The 24,769-nt window shown below is 37.9% G+C and overlaps 1 protein-coding gene across 4 annotated transcripts in view; it reads left to right on the top strand.

Annotated features, from left to right (window-relative positions):
- Positions 1-24,769, top strand: part of GRIK1 (glutamate ionotropic receptor kainate type subunit 1) — a 206,250-nt gene that overhangs the window by 100,260 nt on the left and 81,221 nt on the right. For all 4 annotated transcript variants that reach the window (XM_060770450.2, XM_060770448.2, XM_060770451.2 and 1 more), the window contains exons 2-4: positions 1,599-1,766; positions 6,003-6,260; positions 11,769-11,950. In XM_060770450.2, the coding sequence (XP_060626433.2) occupies positions 1,599-1,766; positions 6,003-6,260; positions 11,769-11,950 (608 nt within the window). The remainder of the gene's footprint in view (positions 1-1,598; positions 1,767-6,002; positions 6,261-11,768; positions 11,951-24,769) is intronic.

Here is a 24,769-nt window from a genome sequence, read left to right as displayed (position 1 = left end):
ACCTATAGAAATGCTTAGGACCAGAAGTTGTTCAGATTTTGGAATATTTGGATGTGCATAATGAGATCCTGGATAAACATGCCACCATCCATGTCACAGATCCTTGCATCTCCCTCCACTTCACGTCTCCCTTGAGCCTTGGGTTTCATTTGTTCACTGCTCATGTTGTGTATGAGACATGGGGCTGAAGAGAGACTGAAGATCTGTGAAATGGCAGGAATCCAAGTGTAGTGCTCTCTGAGCATCCATTCCTGCTACCATTTCACAGATGAACATCTCTCTCCAGCCTCCTGTCTCTTTTATTCACTCACTTTTATTGTGTCTGAAATGCAATGCTGGAGAGAGACTGAGGATATTAGAAATCTGATATTTAGGGGAAATGCAGTATAGGAGATCTCAGAGAAACCTGATTCTTGTGAATGAATGAGGGCCCTTCCAGACAGATCCTATGTCCTGGGATCTGATCTCAGGTTTTCTGTTTATCCCAGATTATCTGGCAGTGCAGACTCATATAAACTAGTTTAAAGCAGAAAACCTGAGATTGGATCCTGGAATATAGGGCCTTCTGAAAGGGCCCTAAGATAGAGGACTGCAGTCTCAGTCTCTCTCTTTTTTTAAAAATAAATTTTTATTGGTTTGTGGTGCATACAGAAAACAAAACCGACACCAAAGGAAAACCGAAATAAGTAAAAAGTAAAAAAGAAAGAGAAAAAAACAGAAAAAAAGAAATACAAAAGAGTATGCCAGTTAGCAGAATGGTATACAGTCAGCGCACATTAAACATATAAAAAATCAAATTTGACTGTACAGTTATAATACATTAACATTTATTGTCCCTCTAACCCCACACCCGTGAACCCAACCCCTGTGACCTCCGACACCACTCCGTATGGATCACATAACTAACCCGCAACTACCCACGTATCTTCTTTCACTGAATCCCCTTTATGGCAATCTTCAAATCTACTTTTGTCTTTTTTTCAAGATATCCAATTGCCAACCGCCATTTTTCAACAAATTCTTCATTATTTCCACCTCTGCTGCTATTTGTCAGTTTGGCCATTTGGATATAGTCTACTAATTTATCTCTCCAATCCTTAATATTTAACTCTTTTTCCCCCTTCCACGATTTAGCTATTATTAGTCTCGCAGCAACAAAACAATACTGACAAATTTCTTCATCTCCGGTGCTAATACGCCTCCTAAATATTCCTAATAAGCACATTTCTGGGTTTTTCTTGATTTTTTTACTGATCATTTTGTTTATTTCTTTCATCACTTTTTTCCAGAATTCTTTAACTATGTTACAGGTCCACCATACGTATGGTGGACCACGTGCAGTCTCAGTCTCAAAGAAAGAAATGGCAGGCAGCTTGGTCTGGATCTGTGTTACTCTCAGCACTCTCTATCACTAAATGTAGTGCACTAAAGTAATCATATGGACACCAATAGACTAGGGATATAATAAAGTAAATAAAGCTGTTTTGCCCCAATATCATATTATAAGGTTGGCATTACTTATCATTGGTAATATGTTGCATATGACTGCAGTCTAAAAGAGGGACGAATAATTTTCTTTTATCTCTTTGCTTTTGCAGGAGGGATATTCGAAACTATGGAAAATGAACCTCTTAATGTAGAAGAGTTAGCTTTCAAATTTGCAGTCACCAATATTAACCGGAACAGAACACTGATGCCTAATACCACATTAACCTATGACATCCAGAGAATTAACCTCTTTGATAGTTTTGAAGCATCAAGACGAGGTGAGTAACTCAGAACTGTAATTTCTCTTTACAATTACACCTGTTTATGAAGTTCCTCTCTGTTCTTACAATGGTATGTGGGGAATAATAAGACTAAATTTATCTGTGGAATTCCCCCCAGGGTGAGCTGTGACCAGATCATATATCTTCAAACACACAGTAGATTTATACTGCATCATTATTTGAAATGATCAAATTCTTTGCTTTGTATAAGATTTGAAATGGCTACCATTGTTAGCAATATTGAAATATCTAGAGAGCAACACTGAGACAATCTTCTTTGCTAATATTTAGCTCCAGATACTAATAGAGTTTGACAGAAAATCAAACATATCATCTCTTCCCTGCTTTTGAATGAGTAGTCTTTCTATGGTGTGGGAAATTTGATATTTCAAAGTTTAATCTGCAAGCATCCATACGTGGATTTGTGTATTGATGTACAGTCAACTCTCCAAAGGTGTGGGTTTAATTTTTGCAGAGTTGATTATTTGCAGATTTTATTACTATGTTATCTCTAGGTCCTCCAGCAGACATTGACCACAGAGTTGCACTGAACGACTAAAGATTTCCAAAGAAAACATTTCTCTAGGCATTTGTAGGTGCTCCAGTCCTGATTCTATGTTCAGTTAGGGGTTTTTATTCACAGTCTTTTTTCACTTTCACAGGGGTCCTGCACCCAAATCTCCATGAAAGTGGAGGGCCTACTCTTCACTATGACAATACTCTCAATACTTCGAGAGAGTAGATTTTCTATTCGTATTGCTCTCCCATATAAGTGAGCATGAGTGCTTCAAAATATTTTAGCAAAAGTATGATAGCTGGGACCCTATGCTGGTTGCGAAACACGGGTCTGAATTAATGAGGGGAACATGTGTGCAAGACAGTGCAGTGAGTGAGAGACGCAGCTGCATCAGACTCGTGGCAACATTGTTTCTCCAGAAAGGGGGAGAGACAACATTTCTATCCTGTTTACCATCTTCATAAACCATTGTTTATCATTTAACAAGTCTTACATTACTTATCCCACCTGAGTTAAATTACTTCACTGCTATCCTGTCACAGGTGTGTCTCTCACTCGCTCCGCTGTCTTGCGTATGTCTTCCCTTCATTAATTCTGAGCTGCATTGCGCAACTAGCATAGTGTAGGGTCCTAGCTATCATACTTTTGCAAATATTTTAAATTAAGCCTTTTGCCCATAGTAGATTAATGATAAATAATAAAATAATAATAAAACTTTATTTATATTCTGCCCTATCTCCCTGGGGGGACACTGGGTGGATTCCAACAAACAAAAAGGCAAACAGTCAATGCCTCAATAACAATAAGAACAAATGTAATAACCCTGAATAACCCCACATAAAAGTACAGCTTAACCATGACATCTATAATTTAAATAAAAACATAAGCTATCAAAATTGAAGTAACATAAAACTTGAACATAAAATATCCAAATTAATTTACAAAAAACAACAAAGGTTCAAAGATGTGTGCATTGATTGTGTGTCCAATGATGTTAAATGGGCTAAAATGGCCCAAATACATTAATAATTTCCAATCTGAAGTCTGGTAGTAGTCTCTCTTCATCGAATCCTCCTCCACTCCATATGCTAGTAAGCAAAATAGGTTTTAGCTGTTTTTCTTAAAGGAAATAAGGGAGAGGGCAGCTTTACTTCTTTATAGAGGGAGATCCAGAGGTGGAGTGCAAGCACAGAGAAGGTCTTCTCACTCACTCCCATCCAGCAGGGCAACATTCGGAACCAGCGTAAGTACCCAAGTAGATCCTGACCACTGTTGATTTCTGCCTTTTTGCATATTTACTGCATTATCGTACAAGTTCCAAATATATTTATGTGAAATACAGCAAAAATTGGGAAGTATTGCAAAATTAATTTCATCTCTTCTAAAAAAGAAATTTAGAAGAAAGATCTTGTTCCATGAATATATTTGCATAACATACCCTGGATTTTATCTTAATATTTTGATAGTATTGCCACTTATAGGCCCTGTAAAAAATGCAGCTACTGATTCCAAAGAAATAAGCAATAATTTATTCAAGGTAAATTGCCATGTATGTGTTACATGTAAAGAAGACCTGTACAAGGTGAATGGCTCCCCATGTTTAAGAAAAATCAACAATCCCTACTTAATTTTTTCACGAGTCAAGTCTGGTGTGCAGGTAGATTAGATGATGTGTCAATTATGCATTGTTAGTTCTGAGACAAGCAAAAAAAAAAGACAAATGGTTAGATGCTTGCTTATCTAACATAATGTGAAGCAATGTAATAAATAGTTTAAAATCTGCCTGTCTGTCTTAGCCCCTTGTGCATGAGGTATGAGTACCTCGTGATGATACAGTGGATTTTCTCAGCCTTGCTAACTTCTTCCTCACTTTCTTTTTTTCATTTTGTCCACATCTAGAGTATCCATTTCTTCACAGAGGTTTCACTTTTTTGCTTGTTGTTGTGTAAAATACTATGTAAGCTAATGGCAACAATTAACTAATAAACATATATTTGAAACACTGAAACATGCAACATGAAATCAAAGAAGCAATTTCTGCGATAACCTTTCCAAGCTAGATCAGCCTTGTTTGATTTCAACTTCAGCTCTTAAGCAGAGCGTTCCTTCTTGGCGAGTTCCCTGAAGTGATAAAATGAAACAATCCATAATAACTGAGAATCAATTTGTGTTAACTAAACTGTCTTGCTGAGATGGTGGCTTGAGTTGGTGCGAGTCACAGCTGGCACATTATGAAGCCCATATTCAGGTTGCAACTCTGTTCCCATTTGCCAGCTTACTGTTATGCACTTCACATAAGGAAGCTTCAGAAATGATGATAAATGTGCTTGGAGTTGCCATCAAGTGTGTGGTTGCATAAGTGCTTGGCCTCCTTACTGCATGCTAAACTCTCCAAGGTTTACTAGGGGAACCATTTCGCATTTCTGAATTGAACTCTCCTTCCCCATTTTTGTTGAAACCAGTTTATTCCTATTAAATGTGATTCCATATTAATTCACTAAAGATACTTGGAATCTAATCCATCTGCACACAAGTGAGGCTATTGGAATTAGCACATATAGTTTATAAACAATAGGGGGGGAGGGAATCTCTAAACTCTCCTTTAAGACAGAGCTTGAGTATGAAAACAACAGCAATTATAAACCTGAATCTGGTATATCACTTGAAATGACTGAAGTCTTTCGTTTAAAACTATTAACTTAGTTTTTCTCATTTCTAGCATTCATAATTTTTTTCATTCATATGGAGCCCCCGGTGGTGCAATGGGTTAAACCCTTGTGCTGGCAGGATTGTTGACCAACAGGTCAGCTGTTCAAATCTGGGGAGAGAGGGTTGAACTCCCTCTGTCAGCTCCAGCTCCCCATGTGGGGACATGAGAGAAGCCTCCCACAAGGATGCTCCTGGGAAACTCCTTTCAGATGTTCAATTCTCTCATACCAGAAGCAACTTGCAGTTTCTCAAGTTGTTCCTGACATGAAAAAAAACATATCATTAGATTCCTATGTTTAATAAAAAATTTCTTATGCATAATTAATGCTGATGACGTATCAATAAGCTACAAATCTATATCTCTGTCTTAGCCTTCATCTGGGTTCCCCATGACATGAATACAACTTGCAACATGGAAAATGTCATCATGAATAATAGTATCCTTTATGAACATTTAGCTGGACACTAACAAACTTCATTACCCTAAGATTGCAATTTGTCAGGTAGCTTGAAAATTCTTATGGTTCCTACTGAGAAGAAATATTACATATTTATGTTCACTCTGACATGAACCATCATTCATAAAGCTTTCATTTGATGAATAGATTGATAGAGTAGCTTTGGAGCTGTGAAATGTACCCCTATTAGGAACAGGGGATTTGAAGTTAGTCCTGTTAAAGGTATTTAAATAATATTATTGCTTTTTTAAAATTTGTGTTTCATTATTTTTTGGAAAATTCAGCTAATAGTGGGGCTAAAAAAATGATTGCTATGATCTTTTGGTGAACAGATCATTCTCCCTATCTCAAAAGTATTTTTTTCTGGAACTTTGAAAAGCCATTTTACACTTCTTTTTATAGAATGTGCCATCCACTGACCCTGTTGACAGGGAGAGTCTGGGAGTTGTAGTGCAAAAATGAAGTTTCCAAGCTCTAGAGTAGACAAGGAAAAAAATAGCCATTTGACATGATTTCTCTTTCTTCTCTCCCCCCTCCCTTCTGATACAGCATGTGATCAACTTGCTCTTGGGGTAGCTGCACTGTTTGGACCATCCCATAGTTCATCGGTCAGCGCAGTACAATCTATTTGCAATGCACTTGAAGTTCCACACATACAGACCCGATGGAAACATCCCACGGTGGATAACAAAGACTCATTTTACATCAACCTCTACCCAGACTATGCAGCCATCAGCCGGGCAGTTTTGGATTTGGTGCTACATTACAACTGGAAGATAGTAACCGTAGTATATGAAGACAGTACAGGTAGACTTCATAGGACATTTGACATGATGGTGCTTGGTTTATTAACAAATAGGATGTCACACAGAAATTTGCAGTTTAGGGTGTTCCTCTTGAGTGCTCCAACCAACTAGCTGTTTTGTTTTCCAGGACAGTCCATTCTATTCTTTCTCCTCCTATCTCACCTATCTCATATTCTCCCTGCATGATCAGACCACAAAGAATGCTATTTCTATCATGCTATTTTTGTGGTCTCCTTTCCCATACATTTCTTCCACTGCTTCCATTTAAATATATTTTGTATTGTTGTATCAAGGCTATTATCATGTGTGTGTGCCTTCAAACTACTTTGGCGACTCCATGAATTTTCATAAAGTGTAGAGTGTCTATAACGTATAGATGGAGTTATTTTGGCAACACAAGAAGAAGCACTTGGCTCTTTAATTTGTTCACCTGGTCTCTTAAAATTGTAGTGATTGCTTCCTTAGGATTCATGAAAATTCAGAGTGGCAGTCAAATTATTATTATTATTATTATTATTATTATTATTATTACCCCACTTTATCTTCCCAAAGGGAACTCAAAGCGACTTGACATACTGTAAAAGCATTCATTCCAACATGACCTCTGTAGAGAAGACATGGATGTTCTCTGAGTGAAGACTTCCCTATTCATAAAATTGACTCCCTTTTTCAGCAACTCTAAAATGTCATCTCTGTTAATAGCTCTTCTATGGATTCTATGGCATTAATTATGGCAAATGTCAAAATACGTATATGAATTTTGATAACATAGTTGATTCAAAGGACTTTTGAAGATAGTGTGGAATACTGGAATGTCAGATTTAAATTTCTACACTATTAAATATGCTTCTTGATATTATACCAAAAAAGAGAGAAATATGCCAGTTTATATATAGAAGAGAACGGAAAAAATAGGGAAAATAACATTTAAAGCAGTGGAAGAATTTGAAGAGAAGGGTTGGGATATATGTTTATGTGTGCCTACATGTGTGCAGTTTTGTTGTTGTTTTAATTTATTATCACTAGTATTTTGAAATCTTTACCTTGAACATAGTAATAATTAAATAAATACAATTAATTGTAAGCAACTTTATTAATGCTGGGCAGAATGCTTGTAACAACCTCAGATTCAAATATTTAACTATAGACTAATTGTTCCATTTATATTTCTAAATATAACCATGTCACTTTGTTTAAAATAATGATTCCTGTTATATGTTTCCAAAAGAATGCTGTTTGGGAATCATTTCATAAGGAGAGATACAAAGTATTAGTCTCCTGTGAGATAACTTTAAGCTAAAACAATTTCCTTGCAGAACTGATCTTGTATAACAAATTAGAAAGTTTAAATTCTCCTCTACCCCAATTAAAACTGCCCTTCCTTCTCTTTGCCAACCTGCCTACATAGATTATCCTCAAATATCTGATCTATTTATCCTGCATCTATGGCAGCATTTCTCAACTGAGGTTCCCCAGAATCTCATAAAAAGTTGCCATGGGTCACAGGAGAGATTGTAATTAGGGGGTAAATACACTTTTTTTTAGACTTTTAGGGGGTTTTTTTCCACAGGAATTTCTTCAGACCTGAAAATTGTTCAGGGATTCCTACACAGTAGTGGTGGAGGCTCCTTCCCTGGAGACTTTTAAGCAGAGGCTGGATGGCCATCTGTCGGGGGTGCTTTGAATGCGATTTTCCTGCTTCTTGGCAGGGGGTTGGCAGTATGGCCCACGAGGCCTCTTCCAGCTCTATGATTCTATTATTCTAAACAAGTTGGGAAAGGATTTCTCGACAGCAGTGGTTCCCAACCTTTTTTTTGACCAGGGACCACTTGACCAGAGGCCACTTTGACCAGGGACCGCTCTCCAATATTAGTACCAAAAGGATTACAAATCGGTTTTTGGTCAACTCTAGATGTGGTTTGGTTATTTGGGGTGCTGATTCAGAAAATTGCATTGAATAGATCACATCAGCTCTAGTTTCTGATACAGAACATATGCCATCCAGTAGTTGCCATCAGCTCACCCACAAAAAACCATATTTAATAATCTAGAGCTGATGTGGTAGTAGTACTCTTTTGTGGGTCGTCAGCCTCTTCCCTCCCAACATCCCCGTTGCCTTGGCACTATAAGAGAGTTTTGCGAGACCAGTTGTTCTTGTTGCTGTGTGATTTCGAGGTAACTGTGTAGTAATGGTGAGGCTGTGGATCATATTTTCATTCTTGTGGACTACTGGTGATCCACGGACCACAGGTTGGGAACCACTCTTGTACATGAGATACTGTGTATCTCTTGTACATATAAATAGTTTGATCACTTTCATACTCTAGTCGTATAAATGGTATTCTAGTGAGGTATGTTCATATTGTATTGAGATATTAATTTCAGTGCAGCCAAAACAATGATATATGGTGCGGCCATTCTTTCTGCTCAAGCTAAAAGCTGTTGAGGAATAACAAAATGCTACCAAATCCTGTCTGATCTTAGAATTTTAGCAGAGCCAGCCTCAGTTAGTACTTGGACGGGAAACTCCCAATGAATAACAGCTCTTTCAAGCTATGCTTCAGAGGAAGGAAATGGAAAAGCCACTTCTGAGTATTCCTTGTCTAAGAAAACCCTATGAAATCCATGGAGTTACTATAAGTATACAGACCACCCGAAGGCATGCATATACAACAAACACACAGAGGGAAATAAAGTGTGGTCTGGCTCCTGGATGTCATATCAAGGCTGAGGATTAGAAAGTGGAGTGAAAAAAGCTAGACTGTGAAAAATTATTATATTACTTTTCTTCAAATGATATTTTCTTATCTTAGTCTATTAATGTAATATTTTTAGATAATAGAAAAGGCACCATGTTGTCCGACCATCCATTGATCGATCAGACATTTTCCTTAATCAATTCCATTTTCCCCGCCTAAAATTCACTAATGGTTGTGGTATGAACCTTTGTTGCTGCAGGACACCACATGACAATGTAGTCATTTTGAACCAAGGAGTTCTTATCAGTAAATGGAAATTACACCTGAAATTATTGTGCCTGAAGGACCATTTTTCTCTGTTAATATAACTTGTGTCACAGTGGCTGAAGAAGCAATGGGGTTTCCTTGCTATTTAATACAGCCAGACTGTAGATTTACAGCCAGCTTGCATATATTCCCCCTGCTTGCTCATCGGCTGTGTAAAAAGTCCTTTCAGGAAGTCTGTGAACTTGAATGTCATAGTTTGAAGCTTCTGCAGATGACGCTTTGTGTAGTGCCTACTACAATTTCCGCTTGAATACTCATAATGGTTCATATTTTGCGTTGGTGTGTGGCTGCTTAAAAACTGAAAGGAGAGAGTCAATCTACCAAAGCAAAAAGTCAATTTTCACATTGCAATGTGAGGCCTTGAGCAAGAGCTGATAGCTTCATATCCAATGAAATAGGGTGATAGTACTTTATGCTGCTTTATACTTCACTTTGCATTCTACAAATGCAGTTCATATGTGGAGAGATGCTAAGTAGGTTAACATAAGAGATAATATCAAATCTCAGACTGCCTTGCTAAGGAGTCATTTCCATAATTATCATTTGTTAGAGAGAATTCAAAAAGCAGTTCTCACTTTAACTGAATTTTTGTTATTTAAAACCATGCTTTCTTTAAGTTTTGAAAGCTGATTGGTATATATGTGTTTATATTTGTGTATAAGTGAGTGAGATGGAGGAAAATTTCTATTTGATTGATTACAGGAATGTTGGTGGTGGTGGCGGCAGCAAAATTCTTATTGTAAAGACAGCATATAATAAAGGGAAGCTTATTGGGTTTCCTAGTCTGAATGTTGTTGAAACTGCCTCTGCTTTCTGTCTTGAACTAGTTAGAAACAGCCTCTGCACTCTTACCCTGATTGTGTCTCATTTTTGGCAAGCATGTATTTATATACTCTACACATTCATGGTGGTTTGATTTTAACTACTAAGTACTTGAATGGGAGACTGCCAGAAAATCACCAGGTTCTCAACCTGTGGGTCCTCGGGTGTTTTGGACAACAACTGTTAGGATTCCTGGGAGTTGAAGTCCAAAACATCTGGAGACTCACAGGTTGAGAACCACTGTGCTATAGGGTATATTTTAGAACAGAGTTTCTCAAAACGTGCTCCTCCAGATATTTTGGACTTCAGTTCCCATGATTCCTAACAGCTATTAAGCTAGATGGGATTTCTGGGAGCTGAAGTCCAAAACACCTGGAGGAGCACAGTTTGAGAAACACTGTTTTAGAAGAAGGCAATGACAAAAGCACCTCTGAGTATTCATGCCTAATAAAATCTTTGAAATGAGTGGGTCACCATAAGTTGACAGATGACTTGGTTACATATACAACCACCCACTATGGGTCCATCCTCTGGAAGGAGGGGTTTGTAGTTTGTAGAGCTTCTTGGCATTGTCTCCTGGAGAACTCTACTCAACTCCAAGAACTGTACTATTTGAACCACCAAGCAGAGAATGCTAAATCCCTCACCAAACTACAAATCCCAGGATTCCATTGGATGCAGCTGTGAGAATAAAAGAGACGTCAGACTGGTGCGGTATAAATATGTTATTTCCTGCCTGCTGTCTATCCGAGGGCCCTTCCACACAGCCCTACACCCCAGAATATCAAGGCAGAAAATCCCACAATATCTGCTTTGAACTGGGTTATCTAAATCCACACTCAGATAATGTGGGATTTTCTGCCTTGATATTCTGGGATATAGGGCTTTGTGGAAGGGCCCCCACACACATCACCCCATCTTCACATCATCCCATCATAACCCTTCTTCTTCCTCCTGGTTCACCCTTTGTCTTTCATACTGTGCTCACTGATCCCATTCCCTTCTTTCATCTTTAATCCTTCTGTATCTGTTCAGTTTGCTGGGCAATGTGCCCATCATGTTGTGTCTTCCACACTGCCGGTCATTCTCTTGAAACTTGATTTCCTTTAGGTCCCCTGTGTGTCTGGCTCTCTTACTTTGCTGCCCATGTAAATGAGGACCTAAAACCTATTGTTTGTTCTGACTAGAGTAGACCCATTGAACCAATGAGTTTTACCTATGTATTGACCACCTTTCATGATTTTTTGGAAAGTGTTTTCTCTAGCTAGGATGCCAAGTGCCAAAAATATTCCAAAAAAGTTTTGTAAAAACTTACTTTGTAGGTTCATTTCTTCCAGATCTTAGACTCTCTCAAGGGAAAATTACTCCAATGTGACCTTTTAAATAGCGATCAGATGCTGGGGAAAATAATTCTATAGTATAAAATCCTGAAACATATGTGAAGGCTGTATGTTTTCTAGGTAGATGTAGTCGTAAAGGGAAAATCATCCCGTAAGCTTCACTTCTGAAGGATCTGATAAATGATATACTAGCACATTAAGTTTTTATAAGGAGTAAATTTAAAATATACCATAGAATGTTAAATTAAATGGTGAATCTAAATGACAGTAAAGATTCATTGCACAGAACAGTCATTTGAATGATTGGTTGTTATTTTCTAGGTCTAATTCGTCTCCAAGAACTCATTAAAGCTCCTTCAAGATACAACATTAAAATCAAAATCCGCCAGTTACCCTCTGGGAATAAAGATGCCCGGCCTTTACTCAAGGAGATGAAGAAGGGCAAAGAGTTCTATGTGATATTTGATTGCTCACATGATACAGCAGCAGAAATTCTTAAACAGGTAAGGAAGACGCAAATGCCCATCTGTTTCTATCAAGCTTTCATGCCATCTGTTTTTCAGTTGTTGAGAAGCATTAAAACTACATTTAGGTGGATTGGATTTTGACTTATGATCACAGCGTTGAGTAGATATTCTTAAAATTGGAAACCTCTCTGAGCCTCTCTTGGACAAGAAAAACCCATCTGGGCATCTCTAAAGATATTGTGTAAAAAGGATATGGCTGACATGTGTAACCTGCTGAAAAAGTGCTTCCTTATGATAACTTTCTACAAATGGAAATAACAGTGAAAACTGGCTAGTAACTGCAGTGCCCCACATTTTCACAGTCTCTCAATACCAATACAGACACACCTTAGTTTGGATCTTTTTAAACATTTTCCATTTGTGACCCCTTTGTATCTCAGATGTGACCCTGTGAATATAATATATATATTAAAACCTAAGATTTATTGATAATAAATCAGCATTTCCAAAACATCCTAAACAGGCTGTTTTTCTTTTTATGAAGTACTGCTGAAGCATTTTGTGAAAAGTCAACTGTAAAAAGTATACCTTTTACTGCTGCCAAATTTTTCATGACCCCAATATTGGGTTAAGGGGACCATATTGGGGGTCTGGATCTACAGTGTAAGAAGCAATGCCTTAGTTAACAAGCCCCTTTTTACAAAATATTTTTATGTCTACCCAGTCTGCCTTTCCTCCTTAATCCTCTGTGTAGCTGGATATTCTTAGCAGCATCAGCATGGGGAAGATAGGGAAGGAGGACTGGAGAAACACAGCTTTTTACTCTCAGATTACAGCAGCTGCACTAAAGCTTGAGCTCAGAAAGAGTGGGATTGTGCTAGCTGATCCTATTGTAGCTGTGTTGGCAACATATACTGCAACTCCTTTACTGGGTATGCATGAACAGCAAAGCAGAAGTAAATATGCCTGCAATATCTGATTCCCCCAGCATGTTATAAAAACATAGATTTTGGTCACCAAAGGGGAAATCACAAGAATAGTGGAGGCTGATGAAAGAAATAAGACCCCTTCAAGTGAGCTATAGAAATGGTTTTGTTCAACCAGACCAGATTTTTTTCCTTTCACATATCTATATTGTTAGGTTTAAGGAAAACCTTAGTTGAAACATTGTGTTTGGGAACTTATTCTTTTTGTGTTATTATTTTTGTCTTTGGTATCAAATTTACTGTTACAAATGTTCAGGAAAACATCTATTTTGTTAACCATGGTATATCTGTAATATGTAAGCTTATTACTAGAAGAGAAGCTGGTAACCTCTAAACACAGCTGTTGGGAACAATCAGCACTAGGTAATATGAGAAGACATTAATTCAAGGAATAAGGAAGGGCACAGTGGATTAAACTGCTGAGCTGCTGAACTTGCCGACCAAAAGGTTGGCAGTTCAAATCCGGGGAGTGGGGTGAGCCCAGCGTCTGTCAATCTAGCAGTTTAAAAACATGAAAATGTGAGTAAATCAGTAGGTACCACCTTGGTGGGAAGGTAACGGCACTCCATGCAGTCATGTTGACCACATGACCTTGGAGGCATCTATGGACAACACCAGCTCTTATTAGAAATGGAGATGAGCACTACCCCCAGCGTTGGACATGGTTATACTTTGTCAGGGGAGACCTTTACTTTAAGGAAGGGATGGCTTTCTTCTGAGTTAAATAGCCATAGTCCTGTTGTTCCTATGTATCTCCAAATCAACTCTGATGATGTATAATGAAAGGAGCAGGGCTAGAGAAGGAATGAAAGAAGGATGTACAGTAGTAGAGTGGTTCTTAGTAAGTGTTGTTGGCTTGAGTTCTCTACCTCACCCAGCTCTGCATTCAACACGATGACTGCTTGCCTTTTTCCTCAACCAACTTTGATATGGACTAAAGCACCTAGAAGTAGGGCAGGGGCACAAATGAGTAGCAAAAATGTGCTTGCATGCAGACAGTTGCTGATTCTACTCCCTACATTTCTAATAAGGTACTAGTGATTTATATATTTATTATTTGCCCTTCTAAATTAGTTTTACTCTACTTATTTGGGGACAGTACACACATACATATTGCTAAACTAAGTTAAGAATTAAACAAAACTGGCACAGAAGTGAAAAAACATCACCTAAATATACAAGTTTTAGTGATACAAGAAAGTGATGTGAAAGACAAGCAGTAGTCCAGGTTTTTTTCCAATCTCTGAAAACACATTTATTTAAAACTCTGGAAAGCTGGTGGCAGTCAGACAAACTGTTAAATAGTGGAAAAACTGCCTAACCTACAATAAGATTATATTTCATAATAGGTTTTTTTCTTCAGAAAGTTAACAAATTTTACAGGCTCCTGCTTTCCGAAAACCCCCTGAGATTTTGGAGAAGAAATATAAGGGAAACAAATCACAATCAGGTTAATATCTTCCCCACAGTAAATGTTGGTTTGACTTCTGACCATCTTATTTCAGAGCCACCAGTCAAATTAATAACTCTGGCAGCAATGTGTGTATCCACTGATAAAGGCCCTCAGTAATCTAATAAAATAGGAATGATGTTAAAACCATCAATCATCTCAAAATTGGTTTTGAAGTTCTGTGTAATCATATAGAACTATAGTTTCCTAACAATATGTTCTAGTGGGACTTCACATGCCCTCATTCAAAGAGTCACAATGGATCTGCCAAGGCATTTTGATATTGGGTACTTTGAGAAGACATTATTAATTCAAGGAATAAGGGAGAATTGGCTTCTTCTGAGCTAAATGGCCGTAGTTGTTGCTCTATACCTCCAAGTCAGCTCTGATTTATGGCAACCTATCATAGGGCTTTCTTGTCAAGATTTATTTAGAGAATGTTCCCCATTTCTTTCCTCCAAGGCAAAACATATTTGTACATTTCTCAAGCAGAGTAAGTCTCAGACTTGAAGATACAAGATTGCTCTAGGGTTCTCCTTATCAGGTTTTCCTAACACTGAAGGATCTTTTTTGTGCATTTCCCAAATATTTTAGAATATTCTTTCCATCCCTGTTGACCATGCATTTTTGCTACTCTGTAGGGAGACAGCAGAACTAATTCCTTATTAGGAATATTCTTAGAAAAGGGGAAGAGTAAAACTTTTGCTGTTGTTCATGATGGCATAATTAACATAGTCTAATAGTTCCTAGTTGTACCATCTACTCCCCAACCCAATGGCCATGTTCTCCCTACCCACAGTCAAATATCCCTTCATCCCCTTCCCTACAGTCCAATAGCTCCCTATGTCTTACCCTCCAGCCCTATAGTCCCCTGTCCTTCACACTCCAACCTAATAGTTCCGTCCCCTATAACTCAGCCCGACAGAGCTCTTTCCTATATCCTCCAGTCCAATAGCTTCCTATCCCATATTTTCCAGCCTAATAGCCCTCCATCCTCTCTCCTTCAGTCTAATAGCCCTTGTTCTGTGGGGTCCTGCAGGCCTCAGTATTGTGCCCCATGTTGTTTAACATCTACATGAAGCTGTTGGGTGAAATCATCCAGAGTTTTGGAGTTCGATGTCATCTGTACGCAGGCCTGGCTGCTTTGACAGTCTGGATGAGGGTGAACAAATTGGACTTGAATCCTGACAAGGCAGAGGTCCTCCTGGTCAGTCGCAAGGCCAAACAGGGTATAGGGTATAGAGTTACAGCCTGTGCTGGATGGGCATGCACTCCCTTTGAAAGCACAAGTTCACAGCTTGGGAATCCTTCTGGTCTCATCACTGAGCTTGAAACCTCAGGTTGCAGCAGTGGCTGGTAGGGCTTTTGCACAATTAAAACTTGTGTGTTAGCTGTGCCAGTACCTTGGGAAGTCAGGCTTGGCCACGGTGGTCAAGTTCTCGTTAATTCCAGGATAGACTACTCCAATGTGCTGTAGGTGGGATTGCCTTTGAAGACTATTCAAAATCTTCAAATAGTCCAATGAGAGGCAGCCAGGTTAATAACTGGGGCAGCATACAGAAAGCACACAACTTCCATGTTATGACAGGTCCACTGGCTGCCTGTTTGCTACCGGGCACAATTCAAAGTGCTGGCTTTGCCCTATAAAGCCCTAAGCAGCCCCAGCCCAGTTTACCTGTCCAAACGCATTTCCCTTTATGAACCACCATGAAGACTAAGATCTTATGGGAAGCCCTGCTCTTGGTCCCGCCACCATCACAGGCACGTTTGGTGAGGACAAGAGACAGAGCCTTCTCAGTGGTTGCCCCCTGTCTATGGAACTCCCTTCCTGGCAGTATTAGATCAGCCCCCCTCCCTCCTGTCCTTCAGAAGGATGGTGAAGGCCTGACTGTGGGACCAAGGCTTTGGGGCAGTGCATTGAGACAATAATAGAATGGTGTCCTGGGATGGTTTTTAAGCAACCGATCTTAAAGTGGATATAAGTGATTTTAATGTTTGTGTATATTTGTGGTTTTATGACATGGCATTGAATATTTACCTTATGTATGTTGTACTCCACCCTGAGTCCCCTGCAGGGTGAGAAGGGCAGAATATAAATGTTTCAAATAAATAAATAAATAGCCTGGAACACATCATGGTCTTGTCCTTGTTGCTGTCTCACAATGAAGAGGAAGGTCTGAAGATGAATGCCTTCTGTGGCCTTCTATCAAGGTTTAGCAGGCTGTATAATTAGGTACTAAATCAGGGGATGAGCCTATATGGATAGAACAAGTTTCCCTGTCCACCTATTCCAGGCTGAGGCCAGCAAACACAAGTGGGGTCAAGGTCTCACTGTGTCACTCGCCATGATTAAATGCCCAGATTGATTCCACTCTCTCACAGAATTAAGTATGAAATAACAATTATGTGAACTTTCCCAGATATAAGCTCTAGAACGGTATTTTTTTCCTGGAGATGGTGGGAGGTAAGGATTTAGGATGAAAAGAAGATTTAGTATCTACTCAAGGCCAGTCACTTGAGATAAGAATTACAACATCAAGTGTATTATGAAAGAGATTTCTACCACTCAGGTTGATTGCAGCACTTGCAGATAATTTATGGTTCAGAGTTCATGGCAGGCACCTCTGCAATTCTTTTCCAGGGAGCAGAGTCTCAATTGGTTAAAACATGAGAGAAACCTGTTTGCAGCTTATCTGCAAGGAAATGAGTGACCAAGTGAAGCTTAGCAAAAATGGAAAAAGATTTGATTAAATCCTCATTTTTAAATGAACTTAACCTGATTTGCATTTCCCAGGCTGTGCCATTCTGAATGTGATTGTCCCCATGCTTTCAAATGTTGTCAGAATTTTACAATACATTTCTTGGCTTAAAAATGTACCTAATATGTGCAAAACTGGTTATATTGGGATCAAATATATGTAGAAATGAATGTGAAAATGTGTGCTAAAACCATGCTTTTCTTTTAAAAAGGAAAAGATTGGGTTTTCTTTTGAAATTGCAGAAGTGACGGTGGAAAGGTCATGTTCATTAACATGTATCCAGACAAGAGGCAGACAGATTGGTTCATCTTTAGCATTGACTCTTGGGATTTTGGATTTCCCTTTTAAATAAGATTTTTGCACCCATTATTTCTTTCTCAGGAGATTAGGTTCCACGTAGCTTCCAATGTAAATGATAAATGTTGCCTAGGCATTAGGTTCATTTCTTTCTTCACAATTCAAGACTTACTCTTTGCAAAAACTTCACACATTTTTTTCACGCATTTTGTTCTGAAATAGGCTGTGTCCTTTGCAGAACAGAATAAACAGAATAACATTGTTTCTGTATGGAAAATTATACTGAAGCACAAATATGATTTCTTCCACAGAAAAATTCTGTTTTTTATACAAAACAATTACACACCCTTTATTTGTGTAGAATGAGCCTAAAATTGTGAAGATTCTTGCCAGTCCAGGATCCTCCTTCTTGCAAAATTTCTCAACACTCGACCTTTTCCCAACCACTTTTTCAAATATTTTGGAAATATTCCCCCAATTCTTTGCACCAGATTGTATTCTTGCTCTAGAATACCATCTTCTGTTATCTTGTATTACCATTTCCCATATCATATGTTTGATATGCTTAGTGTATATATTAGTTACATTTCATTTGTTGTATTGTTCATGCCACTGTTCACGGCTTTGAGTCTCTTTAAGAGAAAAGTGGTATATAATAAATAAATATAATAAAAATAAATATAAGTATTACATAGTACAAAGCCAAGAAAATAAGTTTAACCTCATGAGTAATAAGATCATGCTTTTCGTAGCAAGAACACAACAAAATAAATTAACTGAAAGATAAAGTTCAAATCTCCTGGCGCCAGATTATCCTTTCCTTTTCATCGGGGGAAGTTTCATTCTATTAAAAGATTAAAGTGCTACAATCAACCTGGATAGGAGACATCTTGTGATATATTGTGTCTACAGAACAGCTATTTGATCACAGCCAAACAATAAAGAAAAATCAGAAGTAATTCTAACCACACCTATTTGCAGTTTACTCTTGGGGAAAATGAGTATGAGTGAAAGAGAGAGATACATTTTCAATATTATAGCCTGGAAATCTGAAGCCTCTATACATCTTCACAGAATATTATGGACTTTTTAATCCCCAGAGGGAGAGAGGGGGAGATTATATTTTGCCTGAATACTATCTGTAATGGAGATATGATTACATGTTATTAAGTAAAGCCCTGGACAAGTAGAATCCATCTTTCATACTTCTTTGATGGAGTTTGTAACCTCTATGATCTGGAGAAAATTGGCTGGTGGTATCTATACCAACAGATATCACCAAAGCTGTTCAGTCAACAGATTGTACACATTCTGATCCTTCTGTGCTATTCTTAAATTCTTTGAACCAAATAGTTCTGTAGGGAAAAAATACCAATAATGGAAACTATCTCCTCCGCATTCTAATCTTGTGTCTTTGGACTAAGTGGGAATCAGGCACCCCCTTTTTTCGATACATTTCTCATGGTCAGTTTGTTATTCCATATTCTGCCAACAAGTGCTAAGTGTTTGGAGAAAAGCCATAAAAGGGAGAGAAAGAAAATCCTAGTAAAGGGGGGTGGGGAGGTGAAAGGAAACTAATGGTCTGATTTGAGCTGCGAGATAAAGTATTTGTAGGTGCTGCAAACCTGACTGGTTCAATGATGCTATGGATTTCATATGAGTCAGAATCAGAGCTTGCAAACTTTACTGGCTGGGAATTTCTGGAGTTGTATCCCCAAATTTCCAGCCACAATTCCCACATGCAACTACATCACCACTATTTATTTCCCATAATAATGGGAAATAATGGTACCCTGCCCTTCTCATCCCAAAGGGGACTCAGGGTGGCCTCACAACGGGCAGCAATTTGATGCCCAACAAACAAATGGCAAAAAAATAACAATTACAATTAAAACCACAATAAAACATAAATTATTAAAACTTCAATTAAAATCACAATTGTATGGTGGCAGGGAACTAGAGTTACTTCTTCCAATTCCTAACAAATAGTCAGGTGCAGCTGACTTAAAGAAACTAAAAAGCAAAGGCTATTTTTGCGTTGGGAAAGAGGTATTTGAGAAGAGGTGAAAAATCATAGGACACAAACCTGGCTTATATTGTACTTCTGACCTCAGCAGTGGCATGCCACTCACTTGCTCAATTTGAGGCACTTTTGTGAGATCAAGAAAGAAGAAACAGGAAAGACCTTGGGTGGAAGAAAGTGGTTATAATGACTGCCAATCATAGAGAATGGCAGCAGGAAGAGTGGTGAATAACTACAAGCAAAACAAGCAGAACTGCTATTTGTTTGGATTTCAGTAACCAAGGATGGGATAGACCTGAATATTTATGTACTATTTATTTATTTAAAATCGGACTACCTTGGCAAATGCCAGATTCTTCTCATTTGAGATTTTTAAACAGAAAGTAGATGTCTATATCTTAGTGTAGCTGTGGATGCCCACTTTGGTAAAGGATTTGACTAGGACTGTTGGAACTGCTTCCAGCTTTTCAGTTGTATCATTTTACCCCAGACCAGTGAAATAGTGAGAATAAGACCCCTTCCACACAGCTGAATAAAATCCCACATTTTCTGCTTTGAACTGAAATATATGGCAGTGTAGACTCAGATATTTCAGTTCAAAGAAGATATTGTGGGTTATTCTGCCTTAATATTCTGGGTTATATGGCTTTGTGGAAGGGAGCTCAGTAGAACAGTATGTTAGCAACAATCACAAACACAGATGAGCGCCTGCTCTAAACGTTAGGATAGAAATGCCATAAAAACTCACCTGTATTAAACTGGTAAGAGGAGAAAAATGCAGATGAATGTCTGTGTACAGATGGCAGAGATGTGCTTTACTCTGGTTCTTGCACATAGGGATTAGTGAATACAGCACAGTTGTACTTCATCCTCAGAATCAGCAAAAAGCTGGAAAGAGTATTGAATTGACAAAACAACCAGAAATTTTTGTATCACTTGCCAGGTACAGAATACCGGGTGGCCTTCTATGCTCTCTGCCATTATGTATATCACCAGAATTATAGTAAATTATGGCTATGATATTAATTGGCTGCTGCAATGATGCTGGTTTAGGAAGAGGAAGTGGCACAGGATGTGGTCATGGGCATAGCAGCTTCAAGAAAGTAGTAATTTTATTGATTAGCCCTTAGGCCATATTACAATATAGCAGCTGTAAGAGGTGACAACTCTCTCGGTCAAAAAAGAAGTCTGCCCTGCCTGTTCCTGAGAAGCCTGGGAACTGCTAGGGTGATTTTCTCTCTGAAAAATGATGGCTTTTGCTGATATCCCTCCTTTCACTACATACCTCTTGAAACAGAGCCTTACACTGGGCATCAGAGTTAGTCACCAGCAGTTTGCTGGCTTCTTAATAGCACACTCTCAATTGACTAATCAATGACTCCCATAGAGATTTTGCTTTAACTTACATCACTTTGTCCGATATTAAGAGTTTCAAAGCTATGCTTGTTCATTCTGATAGTCTTTTTGTAGCTCCTTGGAGCATTAAATTCCCCATGGACACTCACTGTCTAAAGTAAAATTTCCTTGGCTTACTGTCATATTTATTACCATACATTTACACTAAAAGCTTGTGCGCAGAGGGAGACCTCCCCAGGATAGCAGTATGAGCTCCAAGTATACACACAGCACTTTAAAATGACAGCAGCTGCTAGCTGCTATTCTGGGGCTTGGAATTGACTCTTTCCCACAAATGGAACATTATTACTTTAATGGTTTTGCTGTAGAGACAAGGATGTTGTCAGATGGGTCCAAGCCTTGGCTTAATCAAGTCTAATGGAGAGTTACACATCATGTAGTTGTGTTTTACACTGGGGATCTCATTTTTTTCATTATAATACAGAATACAATGAAATGGATTCTGGGTATTCACCAGAATATGTCTATATGGAAATTTCTGTCACTCATTTTTATTTTATTTATGTGTGCTAAGGGGAATATATAACTATGGAGGTATTTTTTTTCACATGAAGCGGTGATCTTTATGATCTGGAACAGAGATCTCTGGTTGCCTTCTACAAGGATCCAGAGATAAATAATAAAAATAGAAAGCATATGTTAACATATTAAAATATTTCTCAAAGGTTGAGAAAACTTTATGAGAAGAATCTCAGACTTCAAAGCATTTTCTGCACAAGAAGTAATATTGCTGTATGAAAATACTGTTTTCTGCACAGAAAAATATGCATTAAAATCCAGCAGTAGTTTTTGAAGACTCAGAAAGAAGTACTGTCAGAGTTCAGACTCTCCAGTCTGGCGCAACAGGCGTGTAGTTTCAGAAATAAACAATCTCAGGCAGCATTCTTCTAAGAGAGCTTTACTAAAGCATCTACTGCATAGGAACTACATTTTGGAACTAAAAAGATGGCGACGGACACACAGTACAGTACAGGCAGGCAAACATAAACATTCTGTTCTTCAAGCTGGGTAACTCCCTTTTTCTCTGGGCAAAGGAATTTTCGTTATCTCTGTCTCAAGGTTCTTTCTCTCTCTGCCTCTTAATAACAATTCTAACACATAGCTGAATCCATCTTTGAAAACCAATACTAATACATTGTAATACATTATAATACTAATACAAACACATTGAAAACATACATACATACATATAAAATAACTATAACCACTCTGACAATTCCCCCTCTTTTCAATGTGTTACAATACCTCTCTATTACATACATGCATGTGGTTTGCATAATAGTAACTTCTTAACTCTTGACTCTCAACTTCAATATTCACTTATTCTTTACTCTTTAACTTTACTCTTCATTCTTACACATTTGTCTACGCACAGTAACTTTTTTCATTACATAACACATTTCTGCAAACTTATAATGTCTTAGTACATACAATCATGTCTCCATACAATTCTGCATTTCTTTTACATATTAACTCTATATCATTACTGCTCTTCATTTCATAATGTCTCTTTGTGATTCTATAATCTCTTCAATACACACAATTATTCTTCTTCATTACTTCTTATTACATATCATCTCTTAATACATATCATTTTTACATTTTTCTTTAAGTACAATATTCATTTGTTCTCTCAATACATCATAGCTACTTAACACATCATATCTTTGATAATCATTTCATAATAATTGTAACCTTTTACACTCTATAACTTTACACCACATGATTTAACTTCTTAGTCTCAATATATCAATACAACAATACAGGGGGAAATAAATGCATTATAAAAATCTTAGCAATACACATAGCAAAACTACAAAGAACATAAAACACATTGCATTTTTGCAAAGGCACCTACGCTTTTTTAGTTGAACACAGTTTCAAACATCTTGCACTATTACATTTTTGACAGTCTAAACCAATTTATAACAAACTCATTTCATTTCAAAACATTCTGGTACTTGCTGGTTCTAGAAATCACTATCATCACAGCTGTAATCTTTCCCTACTGCAACTGTATCTACGCCCCCAGTGGCTGAATTATGGTACTGCTTGTATTTCACTGCATCTCTCTCATTCATGACACTAACTTGCTTTGTAACTATTGGCTCTTCAGGTTCCTGTTTAACTTGCAAACTCTTTCTTTCAGGTGTTTTTGTCATTTCTCCTTTACTTTGTGGTGATTCTGCTTCTGACTTGTATGTGACTTCTCTTTCCTTTGAATGTGTACCTCTTTCTGCCAACTCTTGCACCTTCTGCATCACTTCTGCATATTGCTTAGCTATTTTCTCACTCTTTGTCTGTGTGTGTGTTCCTGACTCATGTCTCTTTTTCACTTCTGTGCCTGTGGCAACACTCCTTTCCTTTCTACGTGTATCTGGCTCAATCTCTACCTCATGTTTCTGCTTCTGCTCAACCTGTACATCTGGTGCAACTTTTCTCTCCTCTCTCTTTGTGGGTAAACCATGTAAATTCTCTTTGTTAGTGTGTATGTCTTCCCAGTCTCTCAATCTTTGAAAATATGCCACTCTAGCTAACTTGACTGTTTGTGGTGAACTCAAAAATTTTAGATAATTCTTATAATAGCCTATGAAAAACATCTCACGATAACGGTTGCGTTTGTTTCTCTCATTCACAGGTAATAACACATTTGCACAGTGTCCAAAGATTCTCATGTGTCTGAAACTTGGTGCATAGCCATACAACTTACGAAAAGGAATATCATCCAACACCTGATCCCATAAACGATTCATTATATAATTAGCTGTGTGAATTGCTTCCGGCCAATAAACATTCTCAATCTTCGAGTCTTTGAAAATACATGTTTTCATTTCATTTATATACTCCATTCTTTTATCTGCAATTCCTTCCTCATTCTTAAACTGACTCATTTCAATGACTTCAATTCCTTCTGACTTCACAAACTGTTTTAACTCATCTTTACACACTTCAGCCCCTTTATCAATATACAGCGTCTCCAGTTGCACATCAAAAACATTCTCAACCATTTTTAACCAATTTCCGAGCTTCTCAGTGGCCTCTGACAAATCTTTCAAGAAATATACAAAAGAAAATTTAGATAATTTCTCCACTATCAACATAGTAAATCTAGAATTTGCACCACTTTGTTGGTAAGGTCCTGCAATACTAATGTGTCCTATTTGGAAAAGTCTCTCAGCTCTAATTTTGGACTTCTTGTAACACTTAATTGGTTGTCTTTTTACCTCACTGCAGATTGCACATTTTAAATCAAAATAACATTTTTCAAGCTCATATTCTGGACACAAATTTAAAGTTTTCTTCAAGACTTCCATATCAGCATGCCCCATAATCCTATGGAGTAAATGTATGCACCTGTCATGTTGAATCTCATTTTTAACACATTGCACTTGTACATTCTCATTGCTCTCTGTCTGATTCAATTTCTCAAACATTAAGTACATTTTATCTTTCTTCACACCCTTGGCAATCAAGACACCCTTGGGGTCAAAAATATAACAATAAATTCCCTTGAACTTTACTTGATAATTATGTTCAGTCAAAGTTGCTACACTTAACAGATTAGTTCTCATTTCTGGTACATACAATACTTTCTCCCAACAAACATTAAGACAAGGGATATAACACGTCCCAAACTTTTCAAACATGAGAAAAGACCCGTCAGCCATAGTTACCATACTCCCCTGGGTATATTGGGTGCAATTAAAATGACGTAGAGAATTCGAAATATGATGTGTCGCACCCGAATCTAGTACCCATCTGTCTCTTTTGATGCCATCCAGTTCTCCTACAGCGGCAACCATGATCCTTGCTTCTTCGGCTTGACTTGAGCTATTTCTCCCATAATAGCCCCCTCTGCTTCCGCGACCTCTCTTTACTCTAACTCCAGGGACACGGCCCCCTCTGGACTGGTATCTTCTCTCC

This window comes from Anolis sagrei, chromosome 3 (assembly GCF_037176765.1).
Source record: "Anolis sagrei isolate rAnoSag1 chromosome 3, rAnoSag1.mat, whole genome shotgun sequence".
Taxonomy (NCBI): Eukaryota; Metazoa; Chordata; class Lepidosauria; order Squamata; family Dactyloidae; genus Anolis; species Anolis sagrei.
Note: the sequence above shows the minus strand (reverse complement) of the source record. Positions and strands in the feature narration are given on the sequence as shown.